Raw genomic sequence first — 18,127 nt, 5'->3', positions numbered from 1 at the left:
CTGTATGAAACAAGGGTCCCCGGTAAAGAGCCACTTCAGTAATGAGAGAGGCCCAGTGAATGCCATTAGTCAGGGATAATAGCCGTTAGTAAGGGGGGAACTCCATTAAAAACACACAGGCATATTATGATATGCCTTGTTTCTCCCTCTGTGTGTGTGTGTGTGTGTGTGTGTTTTTGTGTGTGTGTGTGTGTGTGCGTGTTTGCGTGCATGCTCACTGGCCTGATGCCATAGAGGCTGAAGCTGTTGGTCCCAGTTCTAACCAGCCAGGGCTAGCCTGCTGCACTTCACTGTGGAGGCAGTGGGCACAGCACAGTCAGGGCTCCCACTCTCCCACAGCATGGAGCTCTATCTACTGGCCAGCCACGTCAACACACAGACACACACAGGCAGGGTGTTTATGAATCATTCAACATGAGGTATTTTCCCCCGGACTGGCAGGCCCACAGTCTTACTGTTTGTGACTGCCATGGTCTCTCGCCCTGCCCTGCCGTGATGCAATCCCCGAGTGGCTCTGAGTGGAAGAGAGGAGAGGAGAGACAGCTACTTCACAGGGCCTGACTGACTGCCACATCGGAAAGGGGAAGTGGGACATTTTGACAGATTCAGAGAAAGCTTTTAGAGATGTCTCCTCTCCAGACCCTCTGCTGTGTGGAGTTATTGACAGAGGTAGAGATGGGCCTCTAAGCCACGGCACATGATCTCTCCCCCTCTCCCAGAATTTAATCTTCTCCTGACGTTCTTAGATGTTCAATTCTGTAATGTGGTTCATTTCATGATACGCATTACACAGGTAGTCAGAGACAGAAAGAGAGAAACAGATCTAGAGAGACACTCTGTTCCATGTCGAGTCTAGTTAAGTGATGGGCCAAGCATGAGTCTACCTTATTCATTATTCAGGAGTTAGCTAACTCTCTCCTTGCTTTGACGTTCATTTGTTTTTCACATTAAGCCTGAGGCAAAGCCGTTCTGATTTAGTGTTTGGCTCCTGTTGTGTTTAATTCAGGAACACCATTCCTAAAAAACACAGCCCCCCTTTATTTTTAGCTTGTGAGCTGTACCTGCCATTTATAGCCGGCTGGCTTGTTCTTAGACTGACTGGCTGGCTGGCTGGCTGACTGATACTCTGCTGATGTCTTACAGGGGATTTGTACATTACACTGCAGGAGCCCGGGGAGGCCCTCCCATAGAACAAAGATAAAGACACACACCTCGTGCACCGCACACACACGCACACACGCATATACACACATGCAGCCACACATACACTCCTCATGCGCAGCATTCCTACACATTCAGATACATAGTTACAGTACCATATACAGTTGAAGTCGGAAGTTTACATACACCTTAGCCAAATTCATTTAAACTCAGTTTGTCACAATTCCTGACATTTAATCCCAGTAAAAATTCCCTGTCTTAGGTCAGTTAGGATCACAACTTTATTTTGAGAATGTGAAATGTCAGAATAATAGTAGAGAGAATGATTTATTTCAGCTTTTATTTCTTTAACTAACATTCCCAGGGGGTCAGAAGTTTACATACACTCAATTAGTATTTGGTAGCATTGACTTTGGGTCAAACGTTTTGGGTAGCCTTCCACAAGCTTCCCACAATAAGTTGGGTGAATTTTGACCCATTCCTCCTGACAGAACTGGTGTAACTGAGTCAGGTTTATAGGCATCCTTGCTCGCACATGCTTTTTCAGTTCTGCCCACACATTTTCTATAGGATTGAGGTGAGGGCTTTGTGATGGCCACTCCAATACCTCAACTTTGTTGTCCTGAAGCCATTTTGCCACAACTTTGGAAGTATGCTTGGGGTCATTGTCCATTTGGAAGACCCATTTCTGACCAAGCTTTGACTTCCTGACTGATGTCTTGAGTTGTTGCTTCAATATATCCACATCATTTTCTTGCAACATGATGCCATCTATTTTGTGAAGTGCACCAGTCCCTCCTGCAACAAAGCACCGTGGTGATGGTGTTCTTCGGCTTGCAAGCATCCCCCTTTTTCCTCCAAACATAATGATGGTCATTATGGCCAAACAGTTCTATTTGTGTTTCATCAGACCAGAGGACATTTCTCCAAAAGGTACAATCTTTGTCCCCATGTGCAGTTGCAAACCGTAGTCTGGCTTTTTTATGGTGGCTTTTGAGCAGTGGATTCTTACTTGCTCAGCGGTCCTTTCAGGTTATGTCGATAGAGGACTTGTTTTACTGTGGATATAGATACTTTGGTACTTGTTTCCTCCAGCATCTTCACAAGGTCCTTTGCTGTTGTTCTGGGATTGATTTGCAGTAGGAGACAGAACGTGTCTCCTTCCTGAGCGGTATGACGGCTGCGTGGTCCCATGGTGTTTATACTTGCGTACTATTGTTTGTACAGATAAACATGGTGCCTTCAGGCATTTGGAAATTGCTCCCAAGGATGAACCAGACTTGTGGAGGACTACATTTTTTTTGCTGAGGTCTTGGTTGATTTATTTTGATTTTCCCATGATGTCAAGCAAAGAGGCACCGAGTTTGAAGGTAGGCCTTGAAATACATCCACAGGTACACCTCCAATTGGCTCAAATGATGTCAATTAGCCTATCAGAAGCTTCTAAAGCCATGACATAATTTTCTCGAATTTTCCAAGCTGTTTAAAGGCACAGTCACCTTAGTGTATGTAAACTTCTGACCCACTGGAATTGTGATACAGTGAATTATAAGTGAAATAATCTGTCTGTAAACAATTGTTGTAAAAATGACTTAAAAAGATGTCCTAACCGACTTGCCAAAACTATAGTTTGTTAACAATCATTTTTTAGTGGTTGAAAAACAAGTTTTACTGACACCAACCTAAGTGTATGTAAACCTCCGACTTCAACTCTATATATTTAACTGCACAGCGTGAAGGCAACATTTATAATAGATGAATGCAGTGGACAGATCAGTGCGTCCTCTCCTATTCACTGTGTCTGTACAAAGCAGTCCTGTAGTCTAGGACAGTCTATGTCTCCTGACATGCGTCGGCTCCTCACTCTCCTGCAGTTCTATTGGTTTAAATGGCTGCCTGTTAAATATTTACCCTGACATGGTCTCTCCGCTGCACTCACTGTTGAGCTGACTGACCCCCGTTGGACATTATGCTTTCATATCGCTCAACACAATGTGTTTTTCATCGTTTTAAAATGGCTGCACAATCCTGAATATTGCGAGACCGTACAGTACAGTACATGGAGAGGTTATTTTCATGGCTTTGTTCAGCCTAAGAACAGACAAATGAATAGTTAGTCAATGCTAACTGAATAGTTATTAATGGTTTTACATATTATAAATATCTAAATGTCTCATTTTGTGATAAGACACATTTCCTAATCACAGGAAGAAAAAAAATATTTTGTATAATCTGTGGAACGACCCACTCATTTCAAATTAATATAATCTATCCTTTTTATGTAAATAAATCTGTTGTTGTCTTCAAAAATATTTTCATGTTGTACTCATAATATTTATATTTTGTTTTTAAGAAGAGACGACACAAACTAAGCCATCACTCCAGCTCTAGTATAAAGATAATTGATGAGCTCTAATAATGTATTCCAGTCCTCCTCATTTGTCTATTTGTGCCCTGCAGGCTTGCTCGTTACTACTGTCATAAACCTGGGAGAAACTCAGTGTACTCTCACACACGCACGCACGCACGCACGCACGCACACACACACACACACACACACACACACATACACACACACACAGTGGCTTTTACTTTGGCATTGTGAAATCCAATCCATATTGAACCGGTGTGTCATGCAATTAATAATGCAGGGTATTTACAGTGTAGAGATCAACTGAGATGCCAACAGTACTTTCTCTCTCTGAACATCAGTCTTTTCAGCGTTCTCTTAACACTGTCGATGTCTACTGGAATAGATGAAGAGAAATGCCATTCTAATGTCTATTACTGCATTGACTCCAGTCATTGACCAATAGAGAGTCCATAATGAACTCAGATTGAACTTGTGGTCCTGTCCAGTGTCCTGTCTACAGTACAGACAAAGAGAGGGCTGTGGTGGCGCCCGTGGTGACTGCCGCCCGTGGTGACTCCTTGCTGTCCCCAGTCCGCCTGGCCTTGCTGCTATTCCAGTTTCAGCTGTTCTGCCTGCGGTTATGGAACCGCCACCTGTCCCAGACCTGTTGTTTTTCAACTCTTAATGATCAGCTATGAAAAGCCAACTGAAAATTATTCATGATTATTATTTGACCATGCTTGTCACTTATGAACATTTTTGAACATCTTGGCATAGTTCTGTTATAATCTCCACCCGGCACAGCCAGAAGAGGACTGGCCACCCCTCATAGCCTGGTTCCTCTCTAGGTTTCTTCCTAGGTTTTGGCCTTTCTAGGGAGTTTTTCCTAGCCACCGTGCTTCTACACCTGCATTCTAGCTGTTTGGGGTTTTAGGCTGGGTTTCTGTACAGCACTTCGAGATATTATCTGATGTACGAAGGGCTATATAAAATAAAATTGATTGATTGATTGATGGTGTCAGAGATCATGGCTGTGTCTGTATCTGTTTCTCTGTCATGGCCGACTGTGGTATTTAAGACTCAGAGACGGCTTTCGCACACGGACCTGTGGCCACTGTAGCCGGCTCCATGTATATTATTATGTTAATAGGATTGTACATGTTTACACCAACTGTTATCTCAACGGGAGGTCAGGGAGGTGACTTATACTGGTGTAATGGGCTTACTGACGGGCTTAAATAGCATGGTAGTGGCCCACTAACACACACACACACATTCTCACCGTCACACCTATAGTTAGGCTGGAGTGACATGTCAGAGGAGAAACCGCTGTAGGGCGTGGGTTTGCAGCGTGGCGTGGACTCTGCGTTTTCACCTCTCTCCTAACCGGTGTGTTGCGACAGACATTCAACCTTTATCAAGTCCCAGCTATTGTTTGCAGATTGGTTGCACACTCCACAGGCTGTGAAAGACACATCTGCTACCTTGAGCCTAGTGAGAGAAGGACAGATAGAGGGCCGGGGCAGAGGGCGGGGGGAGGTGGGGGACTGGAGGCTTGTTATCCTCTCTTACAGCTCAGCTGCAATCACTATCCACTATTTGTCCGGCCTTCACCAGATATTTGCCTTTTTCTGTTTGCTGCTTATTTAAGTCTATTTGGGTCAGATAGAGACAGTATTTCCAAAGACCATGGCCCTGTCTTCTGTTTTTGTTTGTTGCATAATATACTTTTACTGTCTCCCTCTCTCTCTCTCTCTGTGTTTTAGGATATTGACTTTTCAGTTGATTTTGTCCCCCAGCTTTCCGTTTTCAGTAGCAAGGCTTTTAAACATTTGTTTGTAAGAGATATAGCCTACATGCAGACTACTACATTTCCCTGTTAACTGCCATGGCACAGCTAGACACACCAGAATGCTATTTTAATAATGTTCCAAAAAATGTTTGAAGTGTTGCTAGGAACTGCAACTTTAGTGATTGTTGTTTGGTAATAAAGCAGTGTAAATTTGTGAAATGTTGAGTCAGTCTTTCAGACAACCCCCTTCAGACTTTAAAACCCCAGCTATAAAACCAGATTTGTTTGTATGTTTTTGATTGATTCACTGATTGAGATCTAAAGGGTGGTCATGAACGTGCTGGGACAAAGGGCCTCTTTGTGCGGGGCGGGGCCGTCTGAAATAGAGGAGTAGTTTGAGATGACCAGATGATTTCCTACTGGTCCAGTGAGGGAGCCCCACCACAGTGTAGCGAGTCTGAGGCTGGGCCGGGCTGCGCTGAGCGTAATGAATGTGGTAGCAGGGAACCACAACAGAGGAGCCGGGTAGAGGCTGCCTGAGAGGCTGCCTGGGAACCAGAGGGACGTGGCCACCGGCCAGACACAGACACAAACCCCTGGCTCACACTTGTGGTTTTTTAAGAAAGCAATTTAGTTCATGATTTCATTCTGAAAGCCTGTCATGATGCATGCGCGTCTGCCAGGAAAGAAGAGAAACCTCTCCCACCAAGGTGTTAGTCAACATGACTGACTCTGACTACCAGAAACTACCAGAGGCCTGGGGCTGTGATGGAGATAGTGAGAGGGGAAATAATGGCCCCATTTCCCCATCAAAACCTACTCACTGCTGACCAGGCAGAAAGAAGTCTTATTTTCTGTTTTTGTAGGTAATAGATTGCAGTGAGTTTATCATTTGCGGTGATATTTATATTTCGACAGAGGCCTACCATGTCTTTTTATCTGGCATCTTGACAAATAGATGAATGCAGTGTGAGTGTGAGCGTAGTATCAGTGGTCAGACACATGGTTAACAGCCCAGTGGTGAGGCATTTTCTGTATCAGTCAGCGGCTAATCCTGTACAGAGCCTGTTCTCTCAGACTGCATATACTGCACATTTTTCTCTTCAACCATGTCTGTCAGCTCCCTGATTTTATTAGACTGTGTTTCCCATTCAGTTATAGTGGTTTTCTCCGTGCCGCTCTGTGAGTGAAGCATTGCTAAACAGGGGCTGTACATGTCTTCTGTGAACCAAATTTTTGGGCAATTACTCAGATCAATGGCAGGTGGTTCTGGTTTGGCTCCTCAGATCTCGTTTCTCCTTGCAGCCTCTTTTCCTCTGTATGGGCTGTCAGTCAGCAGGATAACTTTTAACCACCTCCAAACAGAGCCGGCTGCCAAGCATTCGTTTAGCCGCTCACTTTTATTCGGCCCTCCCGTCCGACCTGTCACAGCGTTACACACTGTTGACCATGCTTTCTATTCAACAAGGGCAAATGAATTGGTTTCAGTGGTTTAAATCGGCAATCAATGTCTGTGAGGTGTGGCCTGCCTGACCTCTATTCATCAGTCCCTTCTACATGGTCTCATCTGGGTGGAGCAAATGAACTACCCCTGTTTTGATTTTCCGATTGACGTGTCACATGAAACGTTGCCACTCTCAGAATATGGCCCTTTCCCTCCCTCCGTAGCTCCCTCCCTCCCTTTATCCCAGGAATCAGTTTCTCAACCTCCCTCCGTCCCTCAGAGAACATACAAGGCACTAAGATAGAGAAAAACGTCCAGAGTGACAAAGGTGGACACATTTGTGTGCCTTGTTTGCGCGCCCAATGAATTCTTTCAATTCATGAGTGAGTGAGAGAAAAACAGAGAAAGAAAGAATGAAAGAAAACAAATCCCCAAAGAATTAGGGGTGGGACTAACTGTAACTAATGAGCTGTTGTCCAGCCAATCCCTAGAATTGAGCCTCTTAATCAAAGCAGCGTTGTAGGTAATTTCCTCATTCCCATTTATGCGATGAGAATGAAAGAGAACAAAACTGCTATTCTTTTCATTAGACGTTGTACATTTTCCAATTTGAGTGACCAGCGCTGGCGAAGCGTCCTATTTTTGGAAAAGAAAAGAATCAGGATAGTTGCGGAGAAAGCAGGCCACTGTGTGCCGACATTCCAGATGTCCAAACGGCAGTTGTACCAACCAAACTTTTCTGGGCAATAGCTGCCAGTGATGACCTCATAAGGAGCAGGCCAAAGACTGAGGCCCACAGTTCTCCTGCCATGCAGAAGAATACCCCCCCTCCTTTCATAATCCATTCTGTGTCTCCACTGTCCCTCTCTTTTTCTGTCCCCCTGCAAAATTACTCCTTCATAATTAGCCATTGTTCCTGCTCTTTTGGCGCGGCTCTCTGCGTTTTTTCAGGGGCCCCTTTTCTCTCCTCTCCCCCTTCTCTTCTCTCCTCCCCCTCTGTCCCCTATATACTCATTGTGTATCTCTAGGAACCTTGTGATGCCTGGCAGCCCCAGTCCTACTTGTTTGGCACCCCCAGTCCTCTCCACAGCTCTCTGCACTGTGGACTGTGGGAGATGTTACACTTTGTTAGTTCAATCTGAACTCTTTGCTCTAAACTCTCAAGTGCATAGAAGTTATCTTTATAAATGACAGAAAGGACCCGGCCTGAATGGCGCTTTGTTGACTGTTTTCCTAAAAGGGCCCCCCACTATATTTCATCTGTCAGTCGCTTTTCTTTACCCCAACAATGCTTGATTGTTTCCATGAAAACTTCAGGTTCCACAGACAGGAGAATTCTGTATTATTATGTTCCTGCCAAATTCCGATCTCTGTTTTCCTTCCCCTGCACTCACAAAGGGCTCATAACTTACTGTCAACTGGGAGGGGAGCCACAAAGCTCCACTGTTGCTCAGCGAATAGCCCATGTTGGTTGATGGCTTGACTGGCTGTAAAGTTTGCTTAACTGCAGCGGCAGTGACAGAAGGCACTTTGGGAACTGCATCACCCAGAAGGCCCAGACCTCTACACGTTCAGAGAGCGAGAGAGAGCGGGGGAGTGTAAGAGAGAGAGAGACAGAGAAAGAGAGGGAAGGAAAAAACAAGTTGATTTTCTTGCCTCTCAATCTCTTTAGCGCCAGACTGCTTGCTGGACGAGAGAGTGGTAGTGCTGAGGTGGTGCAGTAGTTCTGGTGCTATTCTTTATTGTGGGTGCTGCTCCTATGTGTGCTGCTCCTGGCTGTCCTCTAGTTCTGTCCTCTAGTTCTGTCCTCTACTTCTGTCCTCTAGTTCTGTCCTCTAGTTCTGTCCTCTACTTCTCCTTCTCGTGGATGCCTTCTGAGACAGAGTACTGTGGAACAGATGGGAAAAGTACTGCACTGGACGCTTGGCCTGTCAGCGTGTGTTCGTGAGTGTGTGTGATTGTGCATGTGAGTGTGTGTGTGTGAGAGAGAGAAAGAGAGAGAGAGTGTGTGTGTGTGAGTGAGAGAGTGTGTGTGTGTGTGTCTGTGTGAGAGAGAGAGAGTGTGTCTGTGTGAGAGAGAGAGAGTGTGTGTGTGTGTCTGTGTGAGAGAGAGAGAGTGTGTCTGTGTGAGAGAGAGAGTGTGTGTGTGTGTGTCTGTGTGAGAGAGAGAGTGTGTCTGTGTGAGATAGAGAGAGTGTGTGTGTGTGTCTGTGTGAGAGAGAGAGTGTGTGTGTGTGTGTCTGTGTGAGAGAGAGTGTGTGTGTGTGTCTGTGTGAGAGAGAGTGTGTGTGTGTGTCTGTGTGAGAGAGAGTGTGTGTACCCCTCTGGCTCCTGGTGAACTGAGGAGGTGTTATGCCATCCAGCGCTGAAGTTGTCTCTCTTGGATCGGGAGGAAGAGGGCCAGTGGCGGAGGGGGCCATCGGTGGAGACGAGCGGCTCAGTTTGTAAGTGTGTGCTCCTCGACCCTCACTGGGTAGACAGACAGACAGAGCCACTTCAGCGCTCTCACACCTGCATCGGCCTCTGTTGTCAGGCTCTGCCTAGCAGCTAGCAAGGAGGGGCAGACCCCAACCAGGCTGTCTAACTAATCCAGCTGCGCAAGTGTTTAAAGTGAGACGGAAGACGGCTCCTCCAACAGGATATTATTGCAAATAATTTACTGTGCAAAGTAATTATGGATGCTGTGCTCTATATCTAAAGTGTGCACTTGAGGAGGCTTGCTTAATTTACTCTGGGTGGCTGTCTTTTTGAGTGTGGGTTTTAGACGGAGTAACTACGTTGGTTTCTAATAGCGAAAGCATCAGGAGAGTGAGTGAAGTGGGGATGAAGTGCTTGTGTAATTGAGTTGACTTTTTGAAGGGGGAAGGTCAACATTTATAGAGGAACAACTCTCTCCAGCTACGTTGTTAGGGTGTATGTATTTCCCCAGCCATTTGCAATATTTTTATATCATTACCCATAATTACTTCGTCCACTTGAATTTTTCTCCTTGGATTACATTTTTATATTATTGTCTGAAATATTTATCATGGAAGTGAGATGTTCATTTTAACTTTTAATTTGAACATCTTTATATATATATATATTTTTTAAAGCTATAATGTCTAGCACAGCCATTCGTTTGTAGAATCCATAAAATCTAAATAATGTAAAATAAATCTGATTATCATAAATAAACTGTGAAAAGACTTCAAAAATAAAATGAGTTCACATCTCATCGTCCTCATACAGTAGATGAGTTTATCTTCAAATATTGTAGCCATTTTAGAATTTACAGTAAGAAGTAAGGAGTTCCTCTCCATCGATTTTTCGTTTACTGGGTCTCATAGGTAGTGTTAGCTGCTGTGGAATGTGTGTGTGTGTGTGTGTGTGTGTGTGCGTGTGCGTGTGCGTGTGTGTGTGTGTGCGCACGCTTTGTATAGAGAGTGAAGGAGAGCGGTAGAAGCTGAATCATTATTATATGTTTATGTATGGGGTGCCAGCCTCATCTAAAACACAGTCACAATGGAAGGCGATCATTTAATTGTGCTAAACGGCAGTGAGTGTGTCAGTAATTTTCCAGCTGGGAGCTGTGAGGTAGCAACATGTTATTATGCCAGGTGAAGACCCTGTGGATCCCTGCTATGTCACCTGGGACAACAGTGGGGAAATAGGAGGTTACAAAGACCTCTAGAGGAAGACATATTTTTTCCCTTTGTACGTTGTACAGCCAGTCTCAGGCTCATATGAGCCTGGCTCTATCCATCTGTAAAATATAGACAATATTGAGTGTCTATTGAAAGGAAATTCAAAAGATATTTTCAAATGTAAGGAAATATGGCCTTCAGTCCTCAAATGAGTTTTTTTAATGTATTGTAGATTGCTTAAACTAAATTGAATACTAGAACTTATATGAACTCTTTCTCTCTCCCACTATGTGTGTGAGCCCTGACTTGTGCTCTGGAGTAAAGCCTGTATCTTCTTTGTGTAGACTGTGTTGCTCTGACCATGTTCTCACAGTGCCTTCACTAGCATGGTGTGTAATGCATATACTCCCCTATAATGATATTTCATTAGGTGCACCAAATGGCTCTTGTGCTGGCCTGCGATAACTGCTCGTATTTACATGTTTAGTTTTCCATTGTTAGTATGGTGTAATGTTAATATTTGACCTAATCTCTTTGTTCTAGTCGATGTTGTCTAAAGACATCATGCTTTTTAGATCTTCACCCAATGTTCAGTTTCTGTTGAAATGCCTTTGTTTTCAAATAAGTTTAGATTTTTCTTTAGAGAAAATCAAAAGATTCCAATAAGGAATATTTCCCCAAATCATTATCATTTATACCTTTTATTTTCTGCATTTTGGTGTGTGTGTCTATTTGTGTGTGTGTGTATGTCTGCACGTCGTTACCCATGGAGACTTGAAGCTCGGTCATAAAGCAGCTTTCCCATCGCTATGTCCTCAAACAATGGCCCTTTTGTTTTAACGACTTATTTCATTATTCCCCCCGGAAAAATTGGGTGGTGGTGTCTGAGGGTAAGGGGGCTAATATTTTTCTGCTGAAGTGACCTATGATTAATGCTGGGAGAAGAGGGAAGAGGCGTGGGTGTTGTGGGGCGCGAGGCAGGCGATGGGCGATGGGCGAAGGGGGGGGGGGCTGGTGTGGAGTTACTTATCACCATTGTCTATAAAAGGTCAGCAGTGTGAAAGAGCAGCGACTGCGGGCTGAAAGTCAGAGCTTGTTACGATAGAGGAGGAAATGCGATAGCCACAGACACACGGCCCAGTCAGAAGACCTAGGGTCCTCTAATGCTAACCAATTAAACAGAGGTTGTCGCGTGATGGAACATTATCAGTAGCAACAATTCAAGACTCAAAGCATTCCAGGCCATATGAGCCTTCACTCCTAATCCTTTACATGTGGGCAGTATTGTCAGCTATATATAGACCCTTTCTCTCTTTCACGTTTTCCTCTCTCTTTCCTCTGCAAAGTCACTGGGGCTTTGTCTGGGAGAAGGCAGGCAACATGTCATGCTCTTATTGATTCGTTTGGTTTGTTAGCTGTCCATTGTTATTGTGTAATCAAGCATGAGGGGAGACGGCTTGTCAAGAATTCACGCCAGAGAGGCTTCTTCAGTTTGCCATATTCTCACTGCTCAATGTACACAAAGGCACATATTGGGCTTCATTACTAGAGAAACACATTACATTATTGATAAGAGTAAAGGAATAGCAGCAGTGCAGAATGCAGTGTAGTTAGAATGCAATGTATAAACGGGTTGTTTTGTTGAGACTTTTTTATGAGTGTCTCACCAGAGCCTTGGATACTCTGTTATTCAATGTTTCACAATCCCCACTGTCGACCTGGACCCCAGCTGCTCTCCTACTCTATGAAACACCTTATGCTTTATTGTTTCATTCAAACAATTCTGGAATCAAACGCTCACGTTGTTTACCATTATATCCCAGCATAGGCTTTGGGGACTATATAATATACATATTGTTGCCCTCTGACATTTTCTGAGACTTATTGCAATATCCCTCCCTCTCTCTCCCTTCAATAATGAGTGCTGGTATTGTATAGGGCCTCTGAGAGGTTGGGGGGTGGGGCACCCTTGCTCTGTGCTCTCTTTAGCTGAGCGCAGCCCTCCCAGCTCTGCTAATAAATTATTAACCCACTGACAAATACTGTTACGGAGCCTGCCGCAGATCTGTTGCATTTTCTAACAAGATTGCTGTAGACACATGTTACAGGAGGATGGAGTCAGCCCTGTTCACTCTGTCTCTCTCACGCCTCAGCAGCTTGACTGATGGCTGGAGACCGGGGTAAAAGTGCCTGAGAGACTGAATATTTTAGTGGTAAAATAATACCACTTGATTTACTGTGTCATACAAAAGAAGTGCTTTGTTTCACTCTCGCACTCCATTGAAGACGGGAGCTTGTTGTCCTGGAGGCCCGGGCTTTTTGGATGCATGAATAAAAAATGTGTCGGAATCTCCTAACTCGAGCCCAACCCCCTCCCCCTTCTCAAACCTCTCTCCACCCCCATCTTCTTCACAGCACACCATCACTCTCAACATGCAAGTTCTGAACTTTGCTCTGAATTTAGATTTCCAATGAACACTCTCAATTTCGAGACCATGTTCTATTTGATATTTTTATTTATTTTATTTCACCTTTATTTAACCAGGTAGGCCAGTTGAGAATAAGTTCTCATATAATTACAGGAAACTATTTATTGTCTGATTAAAATTGAGAGCTGGGTCTCTCTAGAGAAAACAGAAGACATCACAGGCCGGTCTGAGAGAGAGTGAGGCTCCTTCCCTCCCAGCACTATGGTACCTGACAGACTGGCCCTGTTGACACAGCTGCTGGGGCCTGGGTGATTAACATGGCCTGCTATTTTCACATTTTCACCCTAACCACCACCAAAAATACTGATCTATAACTACGTGCCTCTGTGTGTGTGTGTGTGTGTGTGTGTGTGTGTGTGTGTGTGTGTGTGTGTGTGTGTGTGTGTGTGTGTGTGTGTGTGTGTGTGTGTGTGTGTGTGTGTGTGTGTGTGTGTGTGTGTGCGTGCGTGCGTGCCTGCCTGCCTGCCTGCCTGCCTGTAAGACTTGGATGTCCTGATACGTATATGTGTTTTCAACACTCTTTATTGTAATGCCTTGTGAAATACAGTATTGTGCTGGCTCTGAACTCAGTTAATGAACTGTATTTAACAATTCACATTGAGAGTGCCAGTCTGCTCTGCTGTTCAGCGCGGTGTGTGTAAAAGGATGGCACGGCTTCAAGTGAACTAGTCATTCTTTAGTGGAGCTGAGGCTGCTGAGCGCTGGCGGGCCTAACAGCGGCATGCGATGTGCACAATCCTCACGTACGGGGAGGAAGCACCTAGACTCTTGATCAGATTAATCTCACCCTGTGTCAAATTTGTTTTGAGCCCTCTGTGAATCCCATGCCATACATTTGGCAGAGTCTGGTGAGGTACGGTGGAGTCTGTCTGTCTGTCTGTCACATGGTCCTCCCAGCAGGCAACACAAGGACACGATCACACCACAGCCCTTGACCTAGAATACCAACCTCTCTGTCTCCTTCCTCCAGCCCATAGCCTAACTAAGGGGGTGGTTAAACTTCTGCCACAGTGTCCCTGTGGAAGAGAGGATAATGGGCCAGATTTCTCACACCTTGAGCGCCCCTCCCTGTCTCTCCCTGTCTTCCCCTGCCCATCCCTGCCTTTCCCTGGCATAGAAGATGCTACAGCAGAGATGAGACCTAGACTTGAGGCTCACATGCTGTTTTCATTGTTAAATACCCAGCAGCTTAGATAGAGGCAGATCAGGGGCATGGGAAAATAAAATGACCAGTAAATATGGACTGGCTCCTTTTCCCCACTTCAGATCAGTAGTAATGCCATATTATTATCTCATTAATACCAATCACAAAATTCGATTTTCTGGCACAGTATTCATTTCAGTAATTGTAGGCCACAGCATGAGGGTGGCATATTAATTGTAAGAAGAGGCTAAATTAGCTGTAAAATTCTATGAGGTAAAATGTTAAGCTACATGAAAAAATGAAACACTGTTAGCATTTGTTTTCTTTGCACCTGATATGTCAAGTGCACTCTTCACTGTAATATTCATGAAAGCTTGTGACAGATTTTTAAATTCTGTCTTCCACTGCCAGGATCGGATTTCCAAGCTGCTTAAGTAGGATTTATTGGCCTGGAGAAATAGTGTAGCACTGAAAAGTTAATCGTTTGCTAATTTGGAGAGTGGAAGTAAAAAGGAAGCAGCTTGGGGTTGGTGTTGTGTTTGGTGGCAGGATCATTCTGTCAACTGTTCAATTCAATCAATTAAGGCTCTTTTGTTAATTAAGAAGAGGACAAGTACATTACTTTGACTCGTCATCTCCTTATAATTGTTTATCATAAACAAAAGCGGTTTAAGGCATTATCTGAATTTGGAGCACTAGAGAGTAGTGTTGTCATGTTTAACTTTATCTAGGGTCATTATTGACTGGGGCTTGACTGGGGCACTATCTGGGGCTGTGTTAGAGCTTTAATGAGAGTGTGTTATGTGGTATAGTAACCCTCTTAGCAGCCTAATCATTGGCTGGGTGGAGGGAGGGGGGTTGGGCCTGGCCCAGACACAGGCACCGCTCCAGCCTCATCTCCAGCCTCATCTCCACCATTTACATGAAACAAAGGATTAGGAGAAGCCCCATGGCCTGCTCTCACACCTCCTCAGCAGGCCACATGACCATTGATAGGATCTCTCCAAATTTGACTCAGGTCCAACATTGTTTTTCAGGGCACCAACAGGTGTAGGTTGATGTGAGGATGGTGAAACATCCAGCAAACCTGTCGTAAATACATTTTGACATCAGCTGTTTTGTCGTCCCGGTGTCATAAAACTGTCTGACGTTTAACTATGTGGCTTTGAAGTTTTCTGACCGGTTGTCCTATTCTCTTTCTCTCTTCCACAGCAGAATAATGTCTTCCAAGCAAGCCACCTCTCCGTTTGCCTCCGTCGCCGATGGGGAGGAAGCCATGAGTCAGGACCACCTGTCCTGGGATAAGGAGGAGAGTGCGGAGGCCCACGGGACGCCCCAGCTGCCCCTGCACAGCCTGCTCCACAGCAAGGGCTCCATGGACGAACTGCAGCCCCTCAGCAGTGTCCCTCCAGAGAGTGACTGGGACAGCATGGTGTCAGCCCAGCAGCGCATGGTGAGAGACACCACCCTGTAGACCAGTAAACCAGTTGACTAGTAGACATATTACATTTGCTAAAAAATACTAAAATAATATAAGTAGGAGTGAGGAATCATTGATACATCTTGTAATTCCTAGAAAACATACATCCCAAAGAATGAAGAGTAATATGTCTTAGCAGTGTTTTTGTGGATCTCTCTGATATAGGGTCTATAGCTAGCTGCCGTCCTGCTGTAATACTCAGTGTCTACTGTAATGACTCAGTGTACCTTCACTATTTACTGTAGGTGACAGGCAAGCCATCAGAAGGTTTCAGAGGGTACCGTATTATTGTCTCTGTACAACAGCGGTCTGTTTTCGAACGTTGTCAGGGGTGAGGTAGATTCCAGACAATGTTCTGTATGTTCCGTTGGTGACCTTCACCATTAATGACTTTCACCAGTGTCTAGCCTCTGAGTGTGAGTAAGCCTGACACACACACACACACACACACACACACACACACACACACACACACACACACACACACACACACACACACACACACACACACACACACACACACACACACACACACACACACACACACACACACACACACACACACACACACACACACACACACACAAAACTGTCTTGTCACTATGCCCTAGCAGAGAGGAATTTCTCCGACAAGGACACGGTCACAACAGAGCCCTCGGAACAATTTCAATGAAGACTTAAGACCATGCGTTCTGCCAAGCACTTGTCTTTGAAGTCTAAGCTCTCACGAGTGTCTTGAGATCCTCCCCACTCTAAAAGAAGAGGACAACAACGTATTGAGTTGCATTTTAACGTCACACACAGATTTGATGAAACTATAAATAGGGAGACAATAAAACAGTGGAACAAAGTCTCTGAGAGGGTATCTGTTCTAGAGGGCCTGCCCGGGCTCCTCAGCCCCCAAGGCCGCCTGACTCCCTCACTAGAGGCTCTCTCTGGACCAGGATGCACTGGGGCCAAGATACAGGCTCAACAGCCACCCATTGTTCTGTGCTTGTAAAAGGGAACTCTTCACATGCCCAACCCCTCCCTCCTCCTCCCAGCCATGGGTACTGTCTCTAATACTGTGAAGCCGTAGGGATCCTGGGACCCTCAGATAGGCAGCACCAAACCAACTATAATCAGCTACATGTTATTATTAGGCTGAACAGGCTCAGTGATATCAACAGTAAAACGTGTATTACACTACACAGCATCCCAATAAAACTTCAATACCACAGTCTGACAAATTAAGACAGAACGGAATGTTGCTACGCTTCTTCTTCAGGCTGCATTCTATTTGTCATCAAAGAAACATCTCCCACAATATGTGTTGTTGTGTACATCTGCAGCAGGCCCCAGACAATCTGTGGAGCTGCTTTGATGTGTGCGGAGGAGAGAAGAGCAGAGGCACTTGTGGGCTGTAGCCGGGGAGGCAGGTGGTTGTTTGTGACAGACGGGCCTGCAGTAAAGAGACCCAGAGGGGCTCTGAAGTAGCCTTCCAGGGGCCACCCCTCCACACTGCAGTGGCTGCTGGGAGAGAGTCGCTGCCCCCCACTCCTCCTGCCCACCCACGTCCCACCCCCAGCCCCATCCCCAGCCCCTTTGTCCCGGCTTGTTTTCTAAGGATGCTGGGCGGTCTGGAGACACTGTTCTTGTCGTCCAGTATGTAAATGACAGTCAGGAGATTGCTCAGGTGGTCCGCTCTTCTGACAGGCTCTAATTGGATCACAGGGCCGTTAGTGATGAAGGTAATTAGAATGGCATTTGAAAGAATGTTTTGTGCATTGTCTCCTGTTACTCACTGCAATCACTCGACAGCCTCTTGATAGAATGAAAGGATCCGTATGAAAGTTCATTCTATTCATTTTGGATCTGAGGGAGGAAATGCTTGCATTTAGTTTACATAATGTCAAATCCTTTTCAGTTTATTATTACTTCAATTATTATTATTTTATCCAGATATGAAAAACAAAAGTTTTTGCTGCCTTTTTGACTTGAGAAAAACCAGCCAATATATATACACTGCTCAAAAAAATAAAGGGAACACTTAAACAACACAATGTAACTCCAAGTCAATCACACTTCTGTGAAATCAAACTGTCCACTTAGGAAGCAACACTGATTGACAATAAATGTCACATGCTGTTGTGCAAATGGAATAGACAAAAGGTGGAAATTATAGGCAATCAGCAAGACACCCCCAAAAAAGGAGTGATTCTGCAGGTGGTGATCACAGACCACTTCTCAGTTCCTATGCTTCCTGGCTGATGTTTTGGTCACTTTTGAATGCTGGCGGTGCTCTCACTCTAGTGGTAGCATGAGACGGAGTCTACAACCCACACAAGTGGCTCAGGTAGTGCAGTTCATCCAGGATGGCACATCAATGCGAGCTGTGGCAAAAAGGTTTGCTGTGTCTGTCAGCGTAGTGTCCAGAGCATGGAGGCGCTACCAGGAGACAGGCCAATACATCAGGAGACGTGGAGGAGGCCGTAGGAGGGCAACAACCCAGCAGCAGGACCGCTACCTCCGCCTTTGTGCAAGGAGGTGCACTGCCAGCGCCCTGCAAAATGACCTCCAGCAGGCTACAAATGTGCATGTGTCTGCTCAAACGGTCATAAACAGACTCCATGAGGGTGGTATGAGGGCCCGACGTCCA

At 45.1% G+C, this 18,127-nt stretch overlaps 1 protein-coding gene across 13 annotated transcripts in view; it reads left to right on the top strand.

Moving 5' to 3' along the window:
* Window positions 1-18,127, top strand: part of LOC129834602 (transcription factor SOX-6-like) — a 159,705-nt gene that overhangs the window by 59,306 nt on the left and 82,272 nt on the right. For 8 of the 13 annotated variants that reach the window (XM_055899737.1, XM_055899739.1, XM_055899735.1 and 5 more), the window contains one exon: window positions 15,222-15,462. In XM_055899737.1, the coding sequence (XP_055755712.1) occupies window positions 15,222-15,462 (241 nt within the window). Of the gene's footprint in view, window positions 1-7,464; window positions 9,195-15,221; window positions 15,463-18,127 lie in introns of those variants that run through there. The other 5 variants (XM_055899733.1, XM_055899732.1, XM_055899741.1 and 2 more) reach the window with 4 other exon arrangements.

Source organism: Salvelinus fontinalis, chromosome 35 (genome assembly GCF_029448725.1).
Source record: "Salvelinus fontinalis isolate EN_2023a chromosome 35, ASM2944872v1, whole genome shotgun sequence".
In the NCBI taxonomy this organism is placed as follows: domain Eukaryota; kingdom Metazoa; phylum Chordata; class Actinopteri; order Salmoniformes; family Salmonidae; genus Salvelinus; species Salvelinus fontinalis.
This window is presented reverse-complemented; position numbering and strand designations above follow the sequence as displayed.